The sequence below is a fragment of the Amia ocellicauda genome, chromosome 12, assembly GCF_036373705.1.
Source record: "Amia ocellicauda isolate fAmiCal2 chromosome 12, fAmiCal2.hap1, whole genome shotgun sequence".
Taxonomy (NCBI): domain Eukaryota; kingdom Metazoa; phylum Chordata; class Actinopteri; order Amiiformes; family Amiidae; genus Amia; species Amia ocellicauda.
Window position 1 is genome coordinate 42,664 of NC_089861.1, and position 27,997 is coordinate 70,660.

General features: G+C 44.8%; 1 protein-coding gene across 3 annotated transcripts; it reads left to right on the forward strand.

The window, feature by feature from the left end:
* Nucleotides 1-119: 119 nt before the first annotated feature.
* LOC136764157 (tripartite motif-containing protein 66) lies at nucleotides 120-27,978 on the forward strand. Of its 3 annotated transcripts, none has more exons than XM_066717964.1 (17): nucleotides 120-723; nucleotides 7,627-7,736; nucleotides 7,823-7,961; nucleotides 8,151-8,268; nucleotides 10,787-10,903; nucleotides 11,018-11,132; nucleotides 16,698-16,844; nucleotides 17,197-17,308; nucleotides 21,422-23,838; nucleotides 24,031-24,088; nucleotides 24,195-24,225; nucleotides 24,800-24,932; nucleotides 25,757-25,968; nucleotides 26,054-26,150; nucleotides 26,323-26,391; nucleotides 26,602-26,745; nucleotides 27,542-27,978. In XM_066717964.1, the coding sequence occupies exons 1-17, from the start codon at nucleotides 498-500 to the stop codon at nucleotides 27,860-27,862; spliced, it is 4,566 nt and encodes a 1,521-aa protein (XP_066574061.1). In that variant the 5' UTR covers nucleotides 120-497; the 3' UTR covers nucleotides 27,863-27,978. The 3 variants fall into 3 exon arrangements, with proteins under 3 accessions (XP_066574061.1, XP_066574062.1, XP_066574064.1); XM_066717965.1 differs by having other exon boundaries at nucleotides 121-723; nucleotides 25,757-25,929; XM_066717967.1 differs by having other exon boundaries at nucleotides 121-723; nucleotides 25,808-25,968.
* The last annotated feature ends 19 nt before the right edge of the window (nucleotides 27,979-27,997 follow it).

A 27,997-nucleotide genomic window follows, 5' to 3' on the forward strand; every position in this document is an offset into this window, starting at 1 on the left:
GTGCGCTGGATGAGATCATGCATGCCGCGATAATGAGCCTCGCCGGAGCAGAGCCACTGACCAGGACACACTTCGCCGCTGCAGCCGCGCCTCCCTGCCTCCCTCCCTCAGCGGCCCGCCTCTTCCGGCACAGCGAGCCGCAGCGCTGGGGCCAGAGCGGCGTTGGAAAGCGCCGGGGAGAGTAACGGTCCGCGGGGCGGCGACAATCACAGCACGGCAAACGCGCCGCTGAGCAGCGCTGCGAGAGGCCAGGGCGGACGGGTGCGGAGCGGGGCCGGGCGTGGTGGAGGAGCGGCACTAGCAGTGCTATGACACGGAGCTGCGGCGGCTGTGCTGTTGTTGTTGTCTGTGGAGGTGGGGGCGACGGGCGCTGCTGCACACCGCTGTGGACGTGCTGGACCCGGGGCTGCAACAGCTGGTCCTCAGTCCTTCTGTGTCTCTGATAAACACAACCTTTCAGGGGGAGATTCGTCTTTCTCCCCGGAGTGCTCTCGGAAATGTCTCTCCCCGCTGCCGGTGGAGCCGCCGTGTCACTCGCTCCAGCGGAAGGGAACAGAGTGAGCTCGCCCGCCCGAGAGCAGCACAGCAAGGCGGCATGGGGTGTAGGACAGTGCGCGGCCTGCAGGGCGACCGTGGGCCCCGAGCTGCGGCCGCAGCTGATGCCGTGTCTGCACTGCCTGTGCCTGGGCTGCGTCCCCCGCCCACCCGACGGGCAGAACATGGGTGAGTGCCGGGCTTTTCTCTCGGGGTCTGTTGATCTGTTATTGCGATCATCCGTGTGACGTGGTGAACTAGGTGGGCTAGCCAAACTAACCAACACTGGTGAACTAGGTGGGCTAGCCGAACCAAACCTCCAGGGATCAGTTAGGGTCAGACGAGGGAAAGTTAGTTGATGTTGTAGCGGTGTGTTACGTCGGTGTGGTGCTTTGTCTTTTATGATGATGATGATGATGATGATGATGATTTCTTGGCAGACGCCCTTATCCAGCTCTTACTTGTTCAGCTATCGAGCAGTCAGGAGAGACAGTTGAACTCAGTGATGGTGTATGGCTGAAAAGACCCAGATCCGCGCATTACAGTCACCGTGGAAGAGGGAGCCAGTGCCCGCGACTCCGCGATTCCCGGCTGCAGCCGTTTACTGTGCAAGAGCAAATGAGCCCTGTGAGCCCAGTGGCGTTTCAGTCCGATTCGGATCAATCTTCACATGCATGTTATTGAGATTGATCTAGTGTGTGTGTGTGAGTGAGTATATGTGTAGGCTCTCTCTCTCTCTCTCTCTCTCTCTCTCTCTCTCTCTCTCTCTATATATATATATATATATATATATATATATATATATATATATATATATATATATATATATAGCCTGTGTGTGTGGGCAGGCGGGCTATATGTTCCCTTGTGTGTAGGAACATATAGCTGAACTCCGTGTCCAGGTCACCCCGGGGTGCTCGTTCCACTCAACCCGGGAAAAGATGGTGTAGAGAGGGATGGCTTAACTGTGTTTGCTAGAGTGCCCAAAGTCTTTCTTGTTCACATTGCTGTTTAAGTTCAAAGGGTGCCAAAGAAAACTAGGGCTGTGAAAGTGTATACAGGGGCTAAACGGCACATTTGTGCAACATTATTTATATTTATTTTTTGTTGACATTAAGTTATTAAGCAAAGATGCCAAACAAACATAAATCCATAATACAAAATAATCAAAAACACTGTGGACAAATAGATCCCCTGCATCCACCCCCCCCCAAATCCATCCACTGCTGACCTCCCCCACCATCCCTCGGGTCTCAGAGCATGTAAGCTCTGCTCTGCTGCTCAATATAACATATAAGACAATTCACACCAAGAGACATTATAAATGTGCAGTTGTTCTTCCCTTGTTCCATTTTTGCTCACATATTGATATTCTATTGTTAATTTACAGATATTAAACAGCAATAGTAAAAAACTTAACTTGCTTGATCATTTTTGGAAAATGTCCCTTTTTATTTTGGACAATGAGAATAATTAAAATAAGAGCAATCGATCTTAACTGCATAAAGTGGAACACCACCCTAAAGAATGCACAACATAGAGAATAACTACATCATTCAAAGAAAACATCATTGCAATGTTGCACTGGCAGCTCTGCTACAGAAACATGAATAGTCAAAAAATACCGCTGCTCAGTTACATGGGGCTGTTGTCATCCTTGCCAAACTGACTGTTTATCTAAAGTGCCAATCAGTTCATACAACTGAGGGGCAGGCTGTCAAAAAACTGCAAATAGTCGCTCACTTGGCGAGCCAACATCTACAGCTCTGCGTGCCACAGGTTCACCACTGCTGCGGTGAAAACGGCTATAGTTATAGGTGAGACAGAATTGAAGAATACATAATGTTATCTGTGTAACAATTCTGTTGTTGCTTATATTTAAATTAGTATTTTTCTTCGCAGATGCCCTTATCCAGGTGGAGTTACAATATATCGCATTATTTTGACATGCAATTACCCATTTATACAGCTGGGTATTAACTGGAGCAATCTACGTGAAGTATCTTGGTCAAGGGTAGCCCCCCTGGGAATGAACCCAGGATCCTCAGCTCCAGATATCATTATATATATATACACACACACACACACACATCTATATAATCTTTCATCATACAGTAAAGTATGTGATGATGATTATGTTTGGAAACTTTGTACATGTAGGCCTATGCTTATTCCTGCAGACCACTGCGATACACTGCTTGCAGGGCTTTCTGCGCTTTCTGCACTTGCAGAGGAATGCCCAGGGCCAAATTTGTTCTCATGTTAATTTCTGATGTGACAGAGTCGGCTACCAGCAACATAAACGTCAAGCACAGAGATACAAGAACAATGCTTTTTCACACATACTCTACACTGCAATAATATGAGTGTGCGATTCTTGCATCCCACTCTGAAATTCAAGCCTTATATTAAACACATTTTTAACACATCCCGATGCATGAGACATAATTGGTGTATGGTATCGTACTTGGCATTACCCCGATTCATTGATGAATCACCCTAACGAACAGAGCAATGAATTGCCCCTGTTAAACAGTTCAGTTTGCAGTTGCGCTTCCTGCCTCCGTATTTAACCACCCATGTTCTGGAGTTACGGCTTATCTGTGATGCAGGATACTGCCCTGTGTAGATGCCAAATACATTCTTCAGTAAGATTGTGTAACCTGTGTGTGAATCTCAGCTCTCTGCATTGCTCCGGTCAGGCCAGGTTCAGCACCGTTTTTGTGTAGCTGATTTTTAGAAAAACTTTTATCCTAGTCCATAACAAAACACAGAAATCTGATAGTTTGGGGTAACTTGGTAACCTGTGACGTCAGTGTAGTTGCTCATCTTTATGAACGTATGTTCTTTAGAAAAGCTTTTGACAAATGAATGCCTTCTGCTCACATACATGAGGTATACTAAGGATGTTTGATTACATACAATTTTACTGTATTAATAATATTTATATTGCTATATTATGAATATTGTCACTCTATTTTAGTGTCTTACATCTTTAGAAATGCAGAGAGCTGTGTTTGGTTTAGTTAAGGATGTTGTATAGCCTAGCCTTGCTGTTCCTTGTTGACACACCTGTGTGTAGGCCTGTACTGTAGAGGGCTGATGCATGGCTCTGCCAAATCTCCCATCCCAGCAACTCACATCTGTATTCTCATGCAAACTGAACGTGTGTCATCCTGTCAGGACAGTCTTTATGTACCGACAGACACAGGAGAGTACAGGTGAGAGGCAGCCATCTTGTTTTTTTTCCTAGTTTCAGACCAGTCTTAGCATTGCTCATTTTGTTTTAACTTTGCCTTAATTGAAGTTAATCTTGTCTGTAGTTTGCCTAAATTGAAGTAAATTCATTTCAGCTGCTGAGTTGGTGAAAGTAAATAGGTTGAAGGAAAGGTGATTTAGTCAAGGACTAGCAGGATTTCAGTTAAGTGAGTTGGAGACAGTTAGGTGTGAATTGGGGGCAGGTAGACAAAAGGGAACTTAGAGCTGCTGCTGAGAAAGAGCTTCTCGTTGACAAAAAACTCTAGCAGTTGACCAGGGGACAGAAACCACGAGCCCAGCCCAAAACAAAAACAAAACAAAAAAAGCTAACTAACATTGAGAAGCATGTGGCCACTACAGTGTCAGGTTTGCAGAATAATTGCCTTCCTGGATGAACTCATCCAAGATGATTTCATTTGTGAACGTTGTCGGCAGGTTGAAATCCTAGAGATCAAGGTTTGTGATCTTGAGGCCCAGCTTGTTGGTCTGCGCTGTATTAGTGATATAGAAGAATTGGTCAATCAGCCCATGAGAGAGATGGTGTGCACGCCAAAACCTAGGAGAGTTGAGACCGTAGAGCTAGAAAGTGGACAGAACTGCTGGGTTACAGTAGGTCATAACTGCAGAAAAGGGTGCGCACAACCCCTAGAGCTAGAAATGCCCTAGAGAGGAGTGTGACTATGATGTTGTAGGAGTGACAGAAACATGGCTTACAGAAAATGATGGGGATGAATACAAGTTGGAAGGATACACGCAGTTTAGGAGAGACAGGCAAAATCAAAGAGGGGGTGGGGTAGCATTATATGTCAAAAATGGCATTGAGGCAGAAGAAGTCAAATTAGATCCCAGTAACAGAACAGAATCTTTGTCGGTCAAACTGAACAACAGATCTGGAGGATCAGTGGTAGGAGTGTGTTACAGACCACCCAACTCAGATATTCAGAAAGATGCTGCATTGTACAGTGTAATCAGGACTGCATGTAGCAAGGATGTGTCTGTTATATTGGGGGATTTCAATTTCCCAAACTTAGACTGGGAAAGCCCAGTGGGGACTACAGACGCAGAAATAGAAATAGTTGAGATGGTAAATGACTGCTTTCTAACTCAATTTGTCAGGGAACCAACCAGGGAGAGAGCATGTTTTGACTTGATCTTCTCAAATGACCAAGATAGAGTCAGGGGGACAGTAGTTAGAGAACCAATGGCAAATTGTGATCACAATATAGTTAGCTTTGAGGCATTCTTTCAGAAAAAAAGGACCAAGTCTAAAACAATTATCTACAATTTTATAAAAGCAAACCTTGAAGGTATGAGGTGGCACTTAGAAGAGGTAGACTGGAGCACACTGGATACAGAGTCAGTTGAAAACGTATGGTTATATTTTAAGAATATACTACTTGAGGCTCAGGAGAAGTTTGTACCATAACTTAGCAAATTGAGGACCAAAAAATTGGCCTAGATGGCAAAAAATTATAAAGAGAATGAAAATGTTGTATAGCGCATACAAAAGGGATGGAGACGAAACAAAATACATAGCATATTTTGAACTGCAAAGATCTTAAGAAAGGGATCAGGAAAGCAAAGAAGGAAATAGAAAGAAACATAGCTCTTGGAGCTAAAAACAGCAAGAGGTCAATAAAGGAGGAAGTGAAACAAAAATTGAAGTATCTTGGAAAACAAACAACATGAGGCAAATGTTCTAAATGAGTATTTCACAGAGGTTTGTACAAAAGAAAAGACAGATGACATGCCACAGGTTGACAATCAGTCCAGTCAAACCCTAAGACAGATCAGGATAAATAAGGACGAGGTACTAAAGGGACTAGCAGAATTAAAAACAAACAAATCACCTGGGCCAGATGGGATATTTCCAACAGTACTTACAGAAATGAGGGAAATTATTTATAGGCCGCTAACTCAAATATTCCAAATGACACTTAGAACAGGGGATGTGCCAACTGACTGGAAGATGGCAAATGCCATACCAATCCACAAGAAAGAGGACAAAACTGAGCCAGGAAATTACAGACCAATCAGTCTCACCTGCATCACCTGTAAAATGTTGGAACAAATGATTAGACAGAAAATAGAGGAGCATCTTGATGAAAACCATATTCTTGGAGATAGTCAACATGGGTTTAGATGAGGCAGATCATGTCTTACTAAATTATTTAAAAAAAATTGAACATGTAACTGCATCTGTAGATAATGTGAAAGCATATTATTATTATTATTATTAATTTCTTAGCAGACGCCCTTGTCCAGGGCAACTTACAAAATATAAGCGCAATACAAAGTGCAATTCAAGGCATAATACATTTTACAAATTCACAGTTTACACAAATGTATATGAGATATACAGTAAATAATATATAAGGTCTTACTTACATCCTAGAATGTAAAAGCTGATGAGTGCAGACTAGATGTTAAGTCAAAGTTAAGAGCTGAGGGAGAGGGAGCACAGGGGACATCAAATAAACAATACGAGTGCTAGTAATGCAAGGCAAGAGTATGAAAAAACGCTGTATAAGTGCAATCTTACAGGAGAATAAATGACTAAATTACAATTAGTCTGAAAACATGCGTCTTGAGTAATCGCTGGGAGGAGGTCAGGGACTGTTCTTACTTCAATCTTCAGCACTTAGATTTCCAAAAAGCTTTTGATAAGGTTCCACACCAAAGACTGATCCTCAGATTGGAAGATGTAGGCATTCAGGGTAATGTAAGTAGATGGATTATGAACTGGTTGATGTATAAGAAACAGAGGGTGTTGATTAGAGGAGTTGCTTCTAACTGGAGTGAGGTTGTTAGTGGAGTTCCACAGGGATCAGTATTAGGGGCCTGTGCTTTTTCTAATCTATATTAATGATCTGGACTCTGGGATAGTTAGCAAACTTGTCAAATTTGCAGAGGATACTAAAATAGGTGGCTCAGCAGATACAATCTTGGCAGCACAGGCTATTCAAAGGGACTTAGATAATATTCAGTTGTGGGCCGACACCTGGCAGATGAAATTCAATGTGGACAAGTGCAAGGTAATACATGCAGGTAACAAAAATATCCACTATAATTACACTATGGGAGGAATAGAACTAGATGAAGTAACGCATGAGAAAGACCTAGGAGTCTACGTGGACTCCTCACTTTCTCCATCCAAACAATGTGGGGAAGCAATAAAAAAGGCAAACACAATGCTAGGGTATATTGTCAAAAGTGTAGAATTGAGAACAAGGGCAGTGATGTTCAGACTGTACAATGCACTAGTTAGAGCTAATCTGGATACTGTGGACAGTTCTGGGCTCCACACTTCAAGAAAGATATCGCTGCTCTAGAGGCAGTTCAGAGGAGAGCAACCAGACTTATTCCAGGTCTGAAGGGAATGTCCTACTGAGAGACTGAGGAACTGAACCTTTTCACCCTGGAACAGAGGAGACTACGTGGGGACTTGATTCAAGTCTTCAAAATCATGAAAGGCATCGACCACATCAAACCAGAGGAGCTTTTCCAGATCAGCAGGGACACACGCACCCGGGGACACAAATGGAAATTGGGCTTCAAGGCATTCAAGACAGAAAACAGGAGACACTTCTTCACACAGAGAGGCGTCACAATCTGAACAAACGCCCCAGCGATGTGGCTGAAGAGACAATTTGGGAACATTCAAAAACAGACTGGATAGGATCCTTGATCACTTAGTTATTAATGGACACCAAACAAGCACGATGGGGCGAATAGGCTCCTCTCTATGTACTGCAGTGTCCAGTCAGTGTGTTAGTGTGACCATGCATCTCCTCTCTCTCTCTCTCTCTCTCTCTCTCTCTCTCTCTCTCTCAGTGTGTCTGCAGTGTCCATTGTGTTCTCAGTCCTACACTCTAGACGAGCTTGCTGAGAATCTGTTCGTGAGGGACTGCAATCCTGGGACACACTCCAAGACAGCTGACAAGGTCTGTCTCTATATCCTGAGTGCACTGTTAATGTCCTTCACAGTCGAGCAGTCATCACTAATTCTCTCCCTCTGTCTCTCCCTCAGTGCGGGGGCTGTCAGTCCACTGTGCTCAGTGGCTGGTGTAAGGAGTGTGAGGAGGGTCTGTGTGTGCTTTGTGTCAGAGCCCACCACCGTGTTAGACTGACCAGAGACCACAGCGTATTGACCCAGCGCCAGCCCACTGGTCAGTACAGTACTGAGTGTGTGTCTGTTCTGGACTGTGCTTTGTGTTCCTGCACACTTTATCTTTGCAGTGTGTGTCTGGTCTGGACTGTCTTGTTCTTGTGTGTGTGTGCAGTGCGCTTTACCCTGTGCTCACTGTCATGTGCCCTTACAGTGTATAATGCGTGTCTAAACGGTTTTCCTCTCTTAGGCTCCTCCCCCACGCTGTTCTGTCCCTCCCACAGACAGGAGCCTCTGAAGCTGTTCTGCGTGTCCTGCGACCAGCTGACCTGCCGGGACTGCCAGCTGACGGATCATAGGCAACACAAGTACTGTCCACCTACACTGGATTATATTTCACTCATTCAAAAGACACTGCATGTCTGTGCCTCTCGAGTGGCTCTGTGGGTAGAAGCACCGGTCATTGCAACGGAGAGCTCTGCACCGGCCGGGTCGGGGTGGGCAGAATCGTGCAGGTCTCTCTCGCTAACGAGCAGCCCCTATGAACCAGGACTAATTTAGTTCAGTCTGGCCACCAGACTACAGAACCAGTAGAGAACCAGTATATTGCTGAATAAGACTTGATTATATTGTAAGAATAACGCTTCATATTGAATACCTCCTTCTGTGAACAAACACAGGCTTTATACAGAGCAAGTGACAGCATGTCTCTGTTATTTCTGTGAATCATTCAGTCTCTAAATGTTTACATTTAAATATTGGCCGAGTAATTACTAGTCCAATGCAACTTGCACATATTATAGCAAAATAAATGTAATGATATTGTTTATATACGGAAGTGTCCTGGTGCCAATTAATACATCATTAATAATCTGGAACTTTTTCTCCTATGTAGGACTTTTAACTTGCATCACATGTTCAGGCAGATTGCTTTCACATGATGATCTGCCTACACTGATTACTTTACACGTATCCTTACATCAGCGACAGCACGTGCAAGGCAGCCTCAGATACTGTACAGATGGGCTGTACTGTTAATTATCAGCTGCTTCCTGTTGCAAATAAAGATGAGCTGTAAACGTTTGGGTAACACTAATCATACGGGCTGCGTGCTATTGCTAGGGCCCTGTGATCATTTTATTCTCTTTTTCATTTTATTGTGTGAAACATTTTATTTCGTTTTATCCACAACTTTGTTTTTTTAAGAAACATGGATACAAAACCTACTGAAATACACGTAGGCCTGTAGGAACAGAAAGTAAATGTGCCTTGTTTTCACTGTATACATTTAAACCAGGGGTTCCCAATGTCTGGTGATGGAGGGCCAATTTCCGGATGTAGGGATAGTAGAAAATGAACCACCGATGAAAACAAAATATGTCCCAAGTCATACCTTTTATTTCCTATACGTTTCTGTTAGGGAACATTTATGAACTTTAATTGTTTTATTATTTTCCCCCTGATTTAAACCTAAAGATTAACTTGAAAAACACATTCAAATTGTACTCTTGCTGTTCCAGTGGCATGCAGATCTATGGTATTAGATGCTAGGTATAAGGGGAAATAAGTAATTCTAGCATGGCATAGAGTAGTACTTTATTCTTTGGGATTGTCTTGAACCCAGTGCTGGCAGCACCCCCCGCTGATGGGACCACTTTATTTTTGTGAGGCGTGTCAATAGCCGTGAATTTCACAGTAGGTATTAAAACAATTAAAAGGTGTGTGTTCCTTTTGACAACACTGAAGTGATACTTTGCAGTCTGATGCGTAGCTACATGCTCTGTGCTCATATAATAATAATAACTCACACTTATATCCATTAAATATTTATCTTGGCTGTGTTCAATCGATTGCATTCTTTAGATTTCTTGGGCTAAATAATTACTCAAGTCTCTGATAAAACAGTTTATTAACTCTAGACCCCAGGAACCTTTTAGTCAATTTGTCAATATGATTCCACAAGCTTTATAAAAATTATCATAACTCAAAAACAAAGACAAATATAGTATTACACGTTTTTATTTCACAAACAAAAAAACTTGACAGCTTTTGTATCGTAGAAATGTTTACTTTCACAAATGTACATGTTTGTAAAGAATAACGCTAGGCTGTACATACTGTATACATATAGAATAGACCTCTGCCCTACAGGATGTTTCAAATTTGTTATACATTGTATTGTGTGTGTGTATGAACAAAACTCTTTCCTTGAAATTATTCGCAGCTTTAAAAAAAAATATCTGCGACAGCAACAATGTGCGATCACCGACCATATATAATATATACCAAATATAACGCCTCGCTCATAACATATATATATGAATATATAATTTACTGACATTTGGCATGTGATTCAGCTTCCTTCCTATTTAGTTATTTAGTCTAACAGCATGTATTTTAAATGCAAATGGTTTTCTTTATTGATTCTTTTACAATATATTTATTTCCTAAACAACTATAACAACTGCACATCATCCAGATCGATGTCTAAGGCTGATAAGATTGATTTTGGGTCACTTTATAAAATGATCTCAGCTAATTGGTGGGAAAAGTTTTCTTCTTTAATTTGGAATATATCAAAAGTAGAGGCCGAGAGCTTAAAAAGTTCAAAAATTTCACTTGCGGCTGAAACCGCGCGTCTCCAGTATGTGTCCGTGCCGTCGAGTCTACAGTGATACGTGGCGCTGGCGGTGCTCTGGGCTCTAGAAGGTTAAATGAAATGAGTGACTGAATAGCACTGTTTGAATGAAAGGCCTTGAATACTTGCCAGTGTAGCTGTAGGAGTTCATCTGTCACAGCTGTAGATGTCAAAAACCTTTCATCACATTCCTTGTTCCAGAGTTTCTCCCACATTCTGTACGAATCACAATGGCCTGTCTCTCGCAGGTATCAGTATGTGTCCGAAGCTGTCGCTTCTCGGAGGCAGAAGCTCCAGGTGCTGCTGGAGGCCCTGAGGCAGCAGGGGGCGGCGGTGACGGACCGGCTGAGGGAGAACGACCACAGGTCTGTGCCATCTGCTGCGTGACCGATCTGTGACCGGTCCATACGCGTGTGTACTGTCGCTTTCTCTCGCCCCACCCTGCCAATATTCACCCTCTGTCTTGATTCTCACCCCAGACTGGAGGAGCTGAGCCACACAGAGGAGGAGATCCGGTTGCATGTCAAAACGGTCATTCTGAACATCTGCCAAGAGCTGGTCAAGAGAGGAGGACATCTGGTCCAGGAGATCAAGGTACTGACTTATGACTGTTCTGCACTTGTGTGTCTGTGTTGTACTGTGTGTGTGTGTGTGTCTGTCTGTGTTGTAGTGTGTGTGAGTGTGTATCTTGTGTCTGTGTTGTACTGTGTGTGTGTGTGTCTGTGTTGTACTGTGTGTGAGTGCGTGTAGAAGTGACAGGAGACGAATCAGGTTCATGCGATTCATTGCAGAGTCCCGAATACAGAGCACAGTATACAGGTACAGTGGGTACAGCAAAGCCAGAACAGATCCCAAGACTTGAAGAACAAGTCTGTCTCTTATGAGTTGAACCCATCTCCAGCTCCACCTTCCACACTGTGACAGTGAGCCTCATCCATCCCTCTCAGGGATGATTAACTCATCCCCCCCCACAGCATGCCAGACAGGCCGTCTCCTCACACGTCTTTATCACACATACCACACACAGCTTTGATCTCCTAGTGATTGTAGTCAGACCAGCCTTTTGTCATGCTGTTGACACCAGAGACCCCCTGCCCTCAGCCAGCTGTGTCCCCTGTGAATCCCAGACCCTCCGGAGCGCTGAGGGAGGGCCGACTGTCCCATTCGATCCTTACAACAATAATAAAATCCTCCTGTTTAGAAGACAGCATTTAAAAAATTGCTAACTTACGAAATTACTAACTTACCAAAATAACTATTTTTGTAATTGTTGTGCAATTATCGATTATTCCATAGGGAACAGTTTTGTTTACTTAATGCTAATTTAACTTGATCAACTTAAATGTCTGGCTTTTGCTAATATTGCATTATATATACATACGAGTCCATATGCAGAAAGTATCACATTGTTGATGTTCGTAGTGCAACCTCAGCAAGATTATTATCACCTATTAATATAATTATAAATGTTGCTACTTAGGGCTGTGCGATATGACGATATATATCGTGTGACGATAGAAAACGTTTATAGTTTCATATTATGCTCTATCGTTTATGTCGTGGTGTCGGAAATCCCTCTCTTTATGGCAGTATTTTTGGTCATTTGGACGCTTTGTGATCTCCCCGGTTTTTCCACCCGTGCCGGATGCAAGTAAGAAATGTGCATCAGAAACACAGACAGACATGGAGGAGAGTGGACTGGAAACAGAATAACCACAATAACCAAAACCCCCGCTCTCCTAGCCAACTTCATCAGCAAGCACCCCCCACCCCCGCTAATTTAGATGAATATAATTTGTATAAAATTAAAGAATAGTAAAGTTTGTTTGCATTTTAATAAATTGGAAAGCAATGTAAACAAATGCAGAATGTTTCATTTTCTTTTTATTAATATGCTGAAGTGGTACAACAGTTTTTATTATTATAACTATTCTGTATTAACACGTGCTGGACTGGTAAGCAGAATCGAGACGTGACAGAAGAGAAGAAATGTCCCTGTCTAGCAGAGGTTAATGCGCCACTATAAACCCGGCTGTGGTAAATCTATCTGAATCAGTGCATGTGTTGCGTGATTACTGTTACTTGTGTTATTGTTATGTGACCATAAATCACACTATGTATATGTGTCTATATATCCCATAACAACATAACACACGCAATAGTGATCACACAACACTTGCGCTGTAATGTGCATTCTGCATATATTTACCATGACAGCCTGCATGTGCTATTTGTTAGTTTTGCATATTTAATGATTAACGAAATACTTGTAGTTTGAAGGTCTTTGGTCTTATTTTGTAGCTTGATTGGATAAATCAAATATCGAGATATATATTGTGTATTGACCAAACTTCTAAAAATAGAGATTATTTCTAGTTCCACTTTGAATAAAATGTCTAAATGTTCATCTCTCACTAATGTTGCATTATATGAACAGAAATACATATACAATCAATCAATCAAGTTACTTAGTCTGCTTTTAAAAATGAAACGGAGGTTTCAGTGCCTCGGAGATCTGCTTGGCACGTTTGTGTGTGTGAGTATATAGGTGTGTGTATATCTGTGTGTGTGAGTATATAGGCGTGTGTATATCTGTGTGTGTGTGTGAGTATATAGGTGTGTGTATATCTGTGTGTGTGAGTATATAGGCGTGTGTATATCTGTGTGTGTGTGTGAGTATACACTCACCTAAAGGATTATTAGGAACACCATACTAATACTGTGTTTGACCCCCTTTCGCCTTCAGAACTGCCTTAATTCTACGTGGCATTGATTCAACAAGGTGCTGAAAGCATTCTTTAGAAATGTTGGCCCATATTGATAGGATAGCATCTTGCAGTTGATGGAGATTTGTGGGATGCACATCCAGGGCACGAAGCTCCCGTTCCACCACATCCCAAAGATGCTCTATTGGGTTGAGATCTGGTGACTGTGGGGGCCAGTTTAGTACAGTGAACTCATTGTCATGTTCAAGAAACCAATTTGAAATGATTCGACCTTTGTGACATGGTGCATTATCCTGCTGGAAGTAGCCATCAGAGGATGGGTACATGGTGGTCATAAAGGGATGGACATGGTCAGAAACAATTCTCAGGTAGGCCGTGGCATTTAAACGATGCCCAATTGGCACTAAGGGGCCTAAAGTGTGCCAAGAAAACATCCCCCACACCATTACACCACCACCACCAGCCTGCACAGTGGTAACAAGGCATGATGGATCCATGTTCTCATTCTGTTTACGCCAAATTCTGACTCTACCATCTGAATGTCTCAACAGAAATCGAGACTCATCAGACCAGGCAACATTTTTCCAGTCTTCAACTGTCCAATTTTGGTGAGCTTGTGCAAATTGTAGCCTCTTTTTCCTATTTGTAGTGGAGATGAGTGGTACCCGGTGGGGTCTTCTGCTGTTGTAGCCCATCCGCCTCAAGGTTGTACGTGTTGTGGCTTCACAAATGCTTTGCTGCATACCTCGGTTGTAACGAGTGGTTATTTCAGTCAAAGTTGCTCTTCTATCAGCTTGAATCAGTCGGCCCATTCTCCTCTGACCTCTAGCATCAACAAGGCATTTTCGCCCACAGGACTGCCGCATACTGGATGTTTTTCCCTTTTCACACCATTCTTTGTAAACCCTAGAAATGGTTGTGCGTGAAAATCCCAGTAACTGAGCAGATTGTGAAATACTCAGACCGGCCCGTCTGGCACCAACAACCATGCCACGCTCAAAATTGCTTAAATCACCTTTCTTTCCCATTCAGACATTCAGTTTGGAGTTCAGGAGATTGTCTTGACCAGGACCACACCCCTAAATGCATTGAAGCAACTGCCATGTGATTGGTTGGTTAGATAATTGCATTAATGAGAAATTGAACAGGTGTTCCTAATAATCCTTTAGGTGTGTGTATATCTGTGTGTGTGTGTGTGTGTGTGTGAGTATATAGGTGTGTATATCTGTGTGTGTGTGTGTCTGTGTCTGTGTGAGTATATAGGTGTGTGTATATCTGTGTGTGTGTGAGTATATAGGCGTGTGTATATCTGTGTGTGTGAGTATATAGGCGTGTGTATATCTGTGTGTGTGAGTATATAGGGGTGTGTATATCTGTGTGTGTGTGTGTGTGTCTGTGTGAGTATATAGGTGTGTGTATATCTGTGTGTGTGTGAGTATATAGGGGTGTGTATATCTGTGTGTGTGTGTCTGTGTGAGTATATAGGTGTGTGTATATCTGTGTGTGTGTGAGTATATAGGTGTGTGTATATATATGTGTGTGTCTGTGTGAGTATATAGGTATGTGTATATCTGTGTGTGTGTCTGTGTGAGTATATAGGTGTGTGTATATCTGTGTGTGTGAGTATATAGGTGTATGTGTTTATGTGTGTTGTCTTTCCCAGCAACACACGCACAGCTTTTTAATAAGATGAATCGATTGATTGCTCTTTAACAATGTCGGCGGTCAATTAAGGAAAAGTCTTCAAATTTGCAACCCTAGTGCCTACACTAATACTGTGTTCTTTAAATATTCGTTAAACCTCTGCTTCTTTAAATTAACCTAATTAGTTACAGCTGCACTTGTTGTGAAAGGGAGAGATTTACTCCCTCGATAGATAGGCGGACAAGGAAAAAATATCACAGTAGTTTAACTGTAACGAAGCGCTCCAGAGATGGCCAGTTGGAAGACTTGTCTCAAGTTTTTCTATAGAAGATTCCTCCCCGATTGCTGAGCAACTGCAGTGCATCCGGAAAATATTCACAGCTTCACTTTTTCCACATTTTGTTATGTTACAGCCTTGTTCCAAAATGGATTAAATTCATTATTTTCCTCAAAATTCTACAAACAATACCCCATAATGACAACGTCAAAGAAGTTTGTTTAAAATTGTTGCACATTTATTAAAAATAAAAAAACAAAAAAGCACATGTACATAAGTATTCACAGCCTTTGCTCAATACTTTGTTGAAGCACCTTTGGCACCAGTTACAGCCTCAAGTCTTTTTGAGTATGATGCTACAAGCTTGGCACACCTATTTGTGGGCAGTTTCTCCCATTCTTCTTTGCAGGAGCTATTAAGCTCCATCAGGTTGGATGGGGAGTGTCGGTGCACAGCCATTTTCAGATCTCTTCAGAGATGTTCACTCGGGTTCAAGTCTTGGCTCTGGATGGGCCACTCAAGGACATTCACAGAGTTGTCCTGTAGCCACTCCTTTATTATCTTGGCTGTGTGCTTAGGGTCGTTGTCCTGTTAGAAGATGAACCTTCGCCCCAGTCTGAGGTCCAGAGCGCTCTGGAGCAGGTGTTCATCAAGGATGTCTCTGTACTCAGAGGTCTGCAGACACTTCCTTGGACTTCATGGCTTGGTTTGTGCTCTGACATGCACTGTTAACTGTGGGACCTTATGTAGACAGGTGTGTGCCTTTCCAAATCATGTCCAATCAAATGAATTTACCATAGGTGGACTCCAGTCAAGTTGTAGAAACATCTCAAGGATGATCAGTGGAAACAGGATGCACCTGAGCTCAATTTTGAGTGTCATGGCAAAGGCTGTGAATACTTATGTACATGTGCTTTTTTGTTTTTTATTTTTAATAAATTTGCAAAGATTTCAAACTTCTTTCACATTGTCATTATGGGGTATTGTTTGTAGAATTTTAAGGAAAATGAATTTAATCAATTTTAAAATAAGGCTGTAACATATCAAAATGTGGAAAAAGTGAAGCGCTGTGAATACTTTCCAGATGCACTGTAGGTGATGTCAATGAGGTCACTGAGGTCCCCCAAACTTAATCACAGACGGTCTTCTGTGCGCTACGTGGCCTTGGATGAAAAGGTTTTTCTGAAACTCTGCTAGAGAGAAACTGCAGAGCTGCAGAGTGCACATGATCTACACAATCCTGCGGAAACAGTCATACAATGAGGATAAATTGGACATCTAGACCGGGCACTGAGCTGATGGCATGTTCTTTTTACAGAAGTGAGACCCTTAGATCAAATAGTCTAGGATGGGTCCCTCATGTATAGCAGGTCACTCAAAATCTTTTTTCCGGAGTTCATACCATAATTGGAAGTGAAAAGGTTAAATTTGCAGGCTGTTTGTGACCTCTGGAGAGTCTTGTTGTTGAACAGTACAATTAAACTCTATGTTGCACTGTGTTGTGTGTGTCAGGAGCATTGCAACAGGCAGCGCAAGCGAGTGTCCCACAGACAGGCCGTCCTGCGCACTCTGAAGAGCAGGCAGGAGCAAGTGTTGTGCTTCACCGAAATGGCCCTGAAGTCCGGCAACAACGCTGCGCTGCTCCACAGCCACAGACAGGTAACTACAGTGGACACACCTTACAATACTGTCCATACGCTGCACTGTGTACTGACTGTCCATCCTGTCCATACACTGCACTGTGAACTGACTGTCCATCCTGTCCATACACTGCACTGTGTACTGACTACTGTCCACCCTGTCCATATGCTGCACTGTGTACTGACTATTACAGTTTACTCTAGGCTGTATTCAGTCACTGCCCACACACACACACACACACACACACACACACACACACACACACACACACACACGCGAACATCACTAGGCTGTGTTCACTGCTGTACTCGGTGTCTTTATACGGAGTAACACTGTCCTGTTGTCCGCTGTCTCTCTGTCTCCTGTGCAGATGCAGTGTCAGTTAGAGAGGCTGTTGTCCCAGCAGCTGCAGGGAGACACTGTGCTGCAGATTCGAGTGAACTGGAACATCCAGGAGCTCCTGAGCCACATGCTCACCTTCGGTCAGTATTGTCTGTCTCTCTCTCTCTCTCATTTTTTATTTGTTTGTCCTCCCTGTGTGAGGGGCCTCAGGCTGTGACAGGTGGTTGTGAACTGGGCAGCCTCTTTGATGTGTCTGTCTCTGTTTATAGTCTCTCACCCGTGATACCTGTTTTTCCATGTTGTAAAGGTTGAAACTGCCTGCTTAGGTGTAGTCTGTGCCGTGCTCTAACGTATTTTTGTCAAGAGTGCTGCTGTGCCTGTGTCCCTGAGATCTGTCTTTCTTCTGGAATATCAGGACTCTGGTTTTGTTCATGTTTACTGCCAGGGCCCAGGTCTGGTTGTGCTGCTCTAGCAGGGCCCAGCTCAGACTGCAGCCCTGTCTCGCTCCTCGCCCAGAGTGAAGAACTCTGTCCTTTTGTGTGTACATTTATTTAATGACGTTGTAGACTTTACCCCCCACACCACTTTCCAGAATAAGGAAAAGTCCTTCAGGCCAAATTGAGTCAGATGCTTTTCTGAAATCAGTAAAACAAGCAAATATTTTCCTTTGTAGTTTTGCTGGACGTGTTTGTGAGGGTGTGTTGGGTGCAGATATGATCAGCAGTGCGGTGGTTTGGGAGAAATCCAGTCTGACTCTGACTTGGGACACTGTTCGGTAAGGAAGGCCAGTATCTGAGTGTTAATGATACTGCAGAACACCTTCCCCAGATTACTGCTCACACAGACGCCCCGGTAATTATTGGGGTCAAATTTGTATCCACTCTTAAAGATGGGGGTAATTAGTCCTTGATTCCAGATCTCAGGGACACCCGGCTGTCAGTAGCAAGTGGAAGAGTTTGAGCAGCGCCTCTTGCAGCTCAGGGCTGCTGTGTTTCAGCATCTCAGTACAGATGCTGTCTGGGCCGCAGGCTTTCCTGGGTTCGAGGGCCTGGAGTTTCTCTTTCAATTCCTGCATTGTGATTGGAGGGTCCAGGGGGTCTGGGTTGTCCTATATAGATGATTGCAAATTATTACATTTTTGTTTGTTTTGATAAATGCAATAGTTATTTGTGAACTATAAAATATTGCTTTTGAGCATTATTCCAATATTTATGTTTACACTTGTTTCATTCTCTTATTGTATGCCATTTTTGAGCTTTTTGCTTATTGTAGGATATACAGTTATTCATGTTTTGACTGCAGTGTGTGTGTTTAGAAAAAAGTGCGTTGTTATTTATAGCAATATTATAAATGTTTTATGATCATATTTCAGTTTAAATACATTTGTGCTATGTAAATGTTGGATTTGACGTTCATGAATAAAATGTCAGCGCTTCTAGTGTTAATGTGTTTTTGTGTTGTAGTTTGTTCTGTTGGTGATTTTGTTTCTATAATTTTTCAAATTAGTTTTTCCATATTTTTGATTTTGGATGACTAATTCTTGTTTTGGAGTTGGATTTATATTTTTTAGGGTTTGCCAGAAGTGGTTTTGGTCAATAGACTCTTTAGTGTCTTGAAGTTTCTGCTTCATATGTTGGTCTTTTTTGTTTTTTAGAGTGTGTTTATAGTGCATTAGTGTTGCACACAGCGGAGGCGCAGGTCAGTGTTGTTTGGTTTGATAGCTGTCTTAATTTCTTTTGCACAGCTTTGCACTCATCATCAAACCACTGCTCTTTGTTTTTCTGTATCTGCAAAAATCATATTGATGTCTTTAATTGCCAAGTTGACTCTTTTTTTATTAGTTTGATAATGTTTGGTTTGGAGGAGTATATTAGACCTTGTATTGCGTGAGAGTCAGTGGCTTCTCTGCCCTGTCCTGTGCTGTGTGGAGCCCATCTGTCTGTGTGCTTTAGACTGTACAGCTCACTGGGCCGTGGCACTGGGCTGCTCTGCTCTTCTTATGTACACAGTGATGTCACTGTGGTCTGACAGGGGGTTTGTGTTCTGACAGTGAAGGCGTTTATAGAGGAGGGGTCCAGGTCTGTGATGGCATAATCCACTACACTGTTACCAAGAGCTGAGCTGTAAGTGAACCTTCCTAAAGAGCAGGGGTGTAAATACAAACAAATACTTCATTCCTGTACTTAAGTACGTTTTTCAAGTATTTGTACTTTACTTAAGTATTTATTATTTGTGGCTACTTTTACTCCACTACATTTATGAACAAAATAATGTACTTTTTACTCCACTACATTTCCCACAGACGACTCCGTTACCGTTACTCACTCTTGGTAGGTCATTAATATGAATATTAAACCGGTTCTATGCTTTATTCTGCAATTCCATAGCACCATTCATACGTCATTCACACAATTTACCATTTAGGAAACAGAAAGGATTTTGATTGGCCTTCACACAGTATAAAGGAGGGGAAATTTGACCTTTTAGGTTTGCTTTCAAAGTAGTATGCACACAACGAAAAAAAAAGTTTCACCGTGCAGCTGCATGAAAAAAATATATCTAACGTTAATAATGCGTATGCAAAATGAATAGTTTAGCAGTGCTCAAAATTGTGTGGAAAAACTGCGACGTGCCGGTGAGTTTGACAAGTTATGGGAGAAATAGGAGGACGCGGACACCCGCTCCGCACAGCACAGAGAGGAGAGGATTGATCTGACAGTGCATGTGTACCTGCGTTCGAGCTGCAGGGCAACGATAAGTCATGTAGTGCAGTGCACAATACTGTTTGCTTTTGTGATTGGAAATGCATTGTATTGGATGGGGAAGAGCTATTTATTAGCATATTTTTTGTTACATTAGATCGATGAGTATTGTGCATGTAGCTGTTTAGCGCTATGAATGGTCCATGTTGTAAAGCGGTGCAGTGGCCTGTATTCTTGTGGCAGGTACAGCTCTCAAGTCTCACACATTGCCCATTGTGCCCACCCCCCCGGCTCCTGCTTTTGCCAGCGTGCAACAGTATCGGTCACCTCATTTTTTTTTTTATGTGACATGCATTGTCGTTTTGAAAACTTGTAATATCGATTATTGTACATCCTGTGTTCGACCAAAAAGAGTTGTGCCCCCTCAGTCATTTCTGATGCCCCCTGGCGGGTTAATCCTGCTGCCAGGCCTGGAAAGAGGTCAGCTACAATCTCCCTAATGTGGTTCATGTCTCCAACCTTAACAGTTTAATAAAATTAGTAAGAATCACTTTCTTCTCAAGTGCTTGTCCTGCATCAGACATGAATATAAAGTGTGTTGGTAGTACACACTGGACGCTTCCACACTGCTTTAAGGACAGTCAGCATCGCTAAGATTGAAACGCTCTACTTTCTATGTTTTTTCGCCGCGACTGGAAAGAATCTGATCAATCAGAAGTGACGTAAACCCACGTGGAAACACTCACAGTGTACGCAGGCGCCCCATGACAAACCGTGTGAACGATGACAAGTTAATTAATGACTCGGCAATATCCATTACTGTATCATTGTACAGTAAAAGACAATCACATCCATTCAGCACACAATGTGTGGGTGAACATGACAGCTGTCCATAAAAGATACAGTATTAATAAATAATATGCATAATTAAAATGTGATTTTTATTTTACAGATTCACTTTATGATATAAATAGTACAGTTGTATGTGAGAAAAGGTCCAGAAATCATGTCCATGGTGATGTTTACACAAAAGTTTTTAAGATGGCATGCACATCACATTTTATAATATATATAATGAAACATTGATTTTGTAGCCACACTCTCACTTATTAGGTATTTATTGCCCTGATGAAGAGACAGTAGTGTTGAAAGGCGTTGTTATTCAATAAAATGAAAATAGCTTGATAATTTATGGAAAATAAAATGTTGTATTAAAACATCAAATTAATCTCTTGCAAGGCTTGCACACAAACACATGCATTCATTTTATTACTAAAATCACTATTTACTTTTAATTTTGGTACTTGAGTACTCTTGAAAGCAGCTACTTTTTTACTTTTACTCAAGGACTGTTTGAATGGGAGACTTTTTACTTTTACTGGAGTAAGTTTTTTTTATTATTACTTTTACTCAAGTATGACTTCCGACTGCTTTTTACACCTCTGCTACAGAGTCCCCTCTGATCCTGCCATTAATGATGTACAGGCCCAGGCCTAGACAGAGATGCACTAACTCTCTCCCATTTCTATTTACCTCTCTCTCTCTCTCCAGGTGAGCTGGTGGTTAAAGAAGTCCCCCTATCTCAGTCTCCTTCTGTTCCCAGTGCCACGTCAGTGAGGAGTACACTGTGTTCCAGTGCAGTGTCAGTGGACAGTGCTCCCAGTGCAGCGTCAGTGAGAAGTACACTGTGTCCCAGTGTTCCCAGTGCAGTGTCATTGGCCAGTGTTCCCTGTGCAGTCTCAGTGAGGAGCACAGTGTGTCCCAGTGCTCCCAGTGCAGTGTCAGGGAAGAGTGTATTATGTCCCAGTGGACCATCAGTGAGGAGTACACTGTGTCCCAGTGTTCCCAGTGCAGTGTCATTGGCCAGTGTTCCCTGTGCAGTCTCAGTGAGGAGCACAGTGTGTCCCAGTGCTCCCAGTGCAGTGTCAGGGAAGAGTGTATTATGTCCCAGTGGACCATCAGTGAGGAGTACACTGTGTCCCAGTGTTCCCAGTGCAGTGTCTGTGGTCAGTGCTCCCAGTGCAGTGTCAGTGAGGAGCACAGTGTGTCCCAGTGCTCCCAGTGCAGTGTCAGGGAAGAGTGTATTATGTCCCAGTGGACCATCAGTGAGGAGTACACTGTGTCCCAGTGTTCCCAGTGCAGTGTCTGTGGTCAGTGCTCCCAGTGCAGTGTCAGTGAGGAGTACACTGTGTCCCAGTGTTCCCAGTGCAGTGTCATTGGCCAGTGTTACCAGTACAGTGTCAGTGAGGAGTACACTGTGTCCCAGTGTTCCCAGTGCAGTGTCTGTGGTCAGTGCTCCAAGTGCAGTGTCAGTGAGGAGTACACTGTGTCCCAGTGTTCCCAGTACAGCGTCGGTGGCCAGTGCTCCCAGTGCAGCGTCAGTGAGAAGGACACCACGTCCCATTGTTCCCAGTCCTCCAGCCTCCATTCCTCACTCTAGGCGTTCTGTTAATACCTGGGTATTCCATGACTACAAGACGAAACTCGACCAATCACAGCCCAGAGTGAATAAGGACCCGCTCCCTCTGCCCTACCTCCCAGCGCCCCAGCCTCCCCATGTCACTCTGCTCTCTCTCCTCCTAGACTCTTCTTCTGCATTGGCTCTTCCTTCTGCTCCTCTTCTTCCTCCTTCCTCATTTCCTCACCTCTCTGTTTCTACTTCCTCTCTCCCTCCCTCCCTCCTGCCCGTTGGTGCTCCAGTAACTGCCCTACTAAGTATGCCAGTAGCTGCGCATTCCCCCCTTGTCATTGTGCCATCAGCTGTTGCTGCCCCTGCCCCTGCAGCGGCGCAGCAGCCCCCGCCTGTCGCTGTCGCTGCCCCTGCAGCAGCGCAGCAGCCCCCGCATGTCGCTGTTGCTGCCCCTGTAGTTGAGCAGCAGCCCCCACCTGTCGCTGTTGCTGCCCCTGTAGTTGAGCAGCAGCCCCCACCTGTTGCTGTTGCTGCCCCTGTAATTGCGCAGCAGCCCCCGCCTGTCGCTGTTGCTGCCCCTGCAGCGGCGCAGCAGCCCCCGCCTGTCGCTGTCACTGCACCTGTAGTTGCACAGCAGCCCCCGCCTGTCGCTGTCGCTGCCCCTGTAGTTGAGCAGCAGCCCCTGCCTGTCGCTGTTGCTGCCCCTGTAGTTGCGCATAATCCCCCGCCTGTCGCTGTCACTGTCACTGCCCCTGTAGTTGGGCAGCAGCCCCCGCCTGTTGCTGTCGCTGACCCTGTAGTTGTGCAGCAGCCCCCACCTGTCGCTGACCCTGTAGTTGCGCAGCAGCCCTCGCCTGTCGCTGTCGCTGCCCCTGTAGTTGCGCAGCAGCCCTCCCCTGTCACTGTCGCTGTTGCTGACCCTGTAGTTGCACAGCAGCCCCCGCCTGTCGCTGTCGCTACCCCTGTAGTTGAGCAGCAGCCCCTGCCTGTAACTGTCGCTGCCCTTGCAGCGGCACAGCAGCCCCCACTTGTAACTGTCGCTGCCCCTGCAGCGGCGCAGCAGCCCCCACCTGTAACTGTCGCTGCCCCTGCAGCGGCGCAGCAGCCCCCGTCTGTCTCTGTCGCTGCCCCTGTAGCTGTTGGTGAGACATTGTCTCAAACAGTGAAGTGTGATACATTCTCCCATCCCCCTCCTTCACTCTCTCCTGTTCTTTTAATCTCCCCCCATCTCAGCTCTCCCTCTCTTCTTCCACCCTGTCTCTCTCCAGTCTCCTCCTCCCTTCCTCCTCTCACTCCTCTCTGTACGGGGTCTGGCCCCACCCCCCCAGAATCTGTACCCACCCATATGAAGACCAAAGCAGTCCAAGCTGTCTGTGTGGAGACCGGGCTGGTCTGTACGCAGCCGGGTCGGAGCCACACAGACCCTGAAGCTGTCCATGGGAAGTCCACGGACTGCAGAACACACGCTGTGCCTGTCCCCAGAGCCACTACGCATTCGGAAGGGGGAGCTGCCATGTCCAGAGCCACCAACACCCCAGCGCCAGTCCTTACACATACAGTCAGTAGCCTCGTCTCTGTCTTCCCTGTGCTCTATTTTACTGTATATGTGCGTCTGTACTTTGTCTGCCCAGAGCCATGCCATATGTGTTTCTGTCCTGTGTAGTACTCTACTCTGTTGTGTGTGTGTCTGCCCTGTGCTGTACAGGACCAGTGCAGTATAATACAGTACAGCACTCTTTCTGCCTCATAGGAGCTGGAACTCAAGGTTAAAGTAAAGACTGAAACATCAGAGGAAGAGGACCCTGAATGTGAGTATTGACTGACTGACACCCTGATCAGCAGACTGATGCGCTGACTGACACCCTGATCAGCTGACTGATGCGCTGACTGTCTCAATCGTTTCCTGTCTTTCAGTGGAGCACAGACTGAACAGCCCCGTGTGCAGGTATTCTTACTACTTACAACTATAACATTATTATTAATGATAGTATTACTCTTATTAGTGCTGCTATTGCAGTTTAAGTTTTTATTGTAACTATTACTTTTAGGGCCCTGTGTTTTATGCGCCCTGTTTTCTATGTGGCCATGCAGGTGGTGGTCTTTAATTCGTTTTCTGTGACAAACAAATGAACCCCTCAGCGTCTCCGAACAGCAGCTGTGTGTCACTTGCATTCGCTCCATTCAGTGCCCTTTGAATGTGAGGTTTTCTGCTCCATGTTCAAGTCTCAAGGTGCTCCTTTTAATGCATCAATGTATTCACTTACAATTTATACCAAATATAATGAGGTTTTATTTTTTGAATTAGTCAAAGCAAAGGCAGTGTGTTGATGAATTGTGAATTCAGCGCCCCTAACTGGGTAGGGGACCTGTGGGACACAGCTGCTGAATTACAAGTGCAGGAAAAACGCAGAGCTCTACTTTATTATAGCTGTAGCAGTGTAAATAACAGCCGTATTCAATTCTGATACCAATAACATGTCCTTCTGTCTGGTCTTTGTGTGTTGATGGCGTGTGTCCAGGTCATTGAGTCCTCGTGTGTCAGTGGTCCGCTTGCCCCTGCAGATCGTCCCCGGCGCCCCCCTACCTCAGTTCCGCCTTGTCACAACTCCTGTCGAGCATCGGCACATCTTGCAACCACTGGAGCCAGACAGAGTGAGAAACTGCGCCGCGCTGTGTGCGTCTGTCCCGGACTGGGCCGCGCATTCGTCCGGGCGTGTGTGTGTCCCGGACTGGGCCATGGTGTGTGTGTGTGTGTGTGTGTGTGTGTGTGTGTGTGTGTGTGTGTGTGTGTGTGTGTGTGTGTGTGTGTGTGTCCCGGACTGGGCCACACTCTGTGTGTGTGTGTGTGTGTGTGTGTGTGTGTGTGTGTGTCCCGGACTGGGCCACACTCTGTGTGTGTGTGTGTGTGTGTGTGTGTGTGTCCCGGACTGGGCCACACTCTGTGTGTGTGTGTTTGTGTCCCGGACTGGGCCACGCTCTGTGTGTGTGTGTTTGTGTCCCGGACTGGGCCACGCTGTGTGTGTGTGTGTGTGTGTCGGACTGGGCCATGCTCTGTGTGTGTGTGTTTGTGTCCCGGACTGGGCCACGCTGTGTGTGTGTGTGTGTGTGTGTGTCGGACTGGGCCATGCTCTGTGTGTGTGTGTCCTGGACTGGCCACGCTGTGTTTGGAACATTCAAAAACAGACTGGATAGGATCCTTGGATCACTTAGTTTTTAATGGACACCAAACGAGCACGATGAGGCGAATGGCCTCCTCTCGATTGGACACTTTCTTATGTTCTTGTGTGTGTGTGCGTGTGTGTGTCGGACTGGGCCGCGCTGTGTCTGTCTGTGTCTGTCTGTGTCCCGGACTGCGCTGGTCTGTCCTGCGTGTCTGAGCTCTGCCTGTACTTAGTATGTTCCTGTAATGTAACCCCTATTCAGTCACTGTCTGTACTGATGTCTTTCGGTCTCTTCCCCCCCTGTTTTCCTCTCAGAAAGCGTCTCCTAACTCACAATGCCGCGTTTTGGCCATGTCCCCCCCTCAGCATCCGCCTGCCGCGATGGTGTGCTGCGCCTGCCGGAGGCCCGGTCAGCTGCTGAGCTGTCGAGAGTGCGACAGAACCTTCCACCCAGACTGCCACATCCCCCCGCAGCACAGTGTGAAAAGGTCAGGAGTGGGGGGGATGGAGAATACCTTTCTAATGAGGTACAGATACACAAGAGAAGCCTGTGTGTGGAGGGCACATGTGCCTGTGGAGTCTGATGCCATGTCCTCTCTGCCCATTCTCCAGTGAGCCGTGGCAGTGCATGCTCTGCAGAGACCTCTCAGATGTGGGGGACCAGTACAGTGGAGAGAAACGCTGCAGCCTGACCGTACTGGAGCAGAGAGTGAGTCCGAGACGGGGGACGAACCGGCACACTGGACACACTGAGACACTGGCACTGTGTACACAGTTTTGACACTGAGTGTGACGCACTGTGCACACTGACACTGTACACATTGAAAGTGACACACTGATGCACGGCTACACTAACGCACTGACTCCTCTCTCTGTCACAGAAGTGTGAGCATCTCCTGCTGGTGCTGATGTGTCAGGACAGCAGCTCTGTCCTACACCACAAGACTCGGGTACGGTCCTTTCCCAGTCTGTTGTCTGTCCTGTCTCTGCTGTCCTGTCTGTCCTCTCTGCTGTCCTGTTTGTGCTCCATAGTCCATAGTGTCCTGTAGTGTAACTGACAGTGTAACTGTCCTGCACTATACTGTAGTCTCTCGGCGCAGTGGGACTGCAGTACAGCATTGCTTCCGTTAACCCTCTCCTCTGCTCCCCTCTCCTCCTAGGTCTCCTCGCTCTCCTCCAACTACATCGACCTTACTCTGATTCGGGGACGGTTGCTCCGGAAACTGCCACCACCCTATTGCACCCCTGCTGAGTTTGTGTCGGACGTCTGGCTCCTGTTGAACACACTGCAGAGGAGCGGCAAGGTATGACCTCTGACCACCACACTGCAGTCCAGAGCAGTGCAGACACTGTCCAGTGTGTTACAGAGGCACAGTACAGCCACGGTGTGTTACAGAGGCACAGTACTGTTTTATTGTGTGTAGTATTTTACATTACATATAAAAACAATTCAATTTTTAATACTTATGATTAAAAACTTTTAAAATCAATTCTTAAAATCACTTAAAATTTTTAAAATCTTTGTGATTTAACTTTAAATAAACGTGCACAAAACAACAAAACAAACGTGATTAAAGCAAAACTGCTCACCAACATAAAAGTCAAATACATTGAAAATAACTGAAAATGCATTGGACAAAATAAAGAAACAATTAAAAAGGTAAAAATAAAAAACAAACAAAAAAGGTCCAATGCATTTAAAATTAAATCCAAAACGGACAATGTATTTGACAAAAAAATATAACTAAACCAAAAAACCCCTAAACAATTTGTGTTTTAAAACCAACTAAATCTTTAAAAACAGTTAAAAATTAATTCTTAAAAGTCATTTTAAAAACAATCATTCATAAAATGGTTAAAAAATCTTGGACTCGGGCTCCAGCAGGGGCAACTGACCGTCCCCGGAGGTGGGTCCCATCATGGGATCCTGAGCTCCCCCAGATCTTGTATATGCTAGTTCTTATAGGCTTCCTCCTTGCCCATCTGATGTGTTACAGAGGCACAGTACAGGCACAGTGTGGTACAGACGCACATGTAGAGCGTTATATCTCTCTCTCTCTCTCTCTCTCTCTCTCTCTCTCTCTCTCTCTCTCTGTGCAGGACGCTCGCGTGGTCTGGAGTCTACAGTGCTGCTTTGGGAGGAAGCTCTGGGAAGTGTTTGGCCAATCGCTGCAGCCAGGACTGCGAGCACCACCAAGAGCGAGAGAGGGGGATGAAAGGAGGAGTGAGAGGGAACAGGGGAGGTGGAGAACTGAAGGCCTCAAGGAGGAGTGGGAGGAGTGGCAGAGGCCGCTGGAAGAGACGGAGGAGAGGGAAGTGAAGAGGCTGAAGAGGAAGAGAGAGGCGGTGATGGACGGGCACCTGGGGGCGTGGAGGGAAGAGGAGGCGCGGCCGCTGAAGAAGCTGCAGCAGGAGGCCTAGCGAGACGGCGTGTGTCTGCTCCTGTGAATGTAAATACGACATGTAAACGCCAACCTGTAGACCCGAGAGAACGGTCATTTTTATTATTATTCAAATAAATTATATTTCCAAACAAACCATGAGTATGAATACTGA

Excerpts from the sequence above, each read along its gene's own strand:
- LOC136764157 (XM_066717964.1), top strand. The coding sequence starts at position 498 with ATGTCTCTCCCCGCTGCCGGTGGAGCCGCCGTGTCACTCGCTCCAGCG. Across the intron at positions 24,089-24,194 it reads AGAGGAAGAGGACCCTGAAT|TGGAGCACAGACTGAACAGC; the intron begins GTGAGTATTGAC and ends CCTGTCTTTCAG. Across the intron at positions 25,969-26,053 it reads GAGAATACCTTTCTAATGAG|TGAGCCGTGGCAGTGCATGC; the intron begins GTACAGATACAC and ends CCCATTCTCCAG.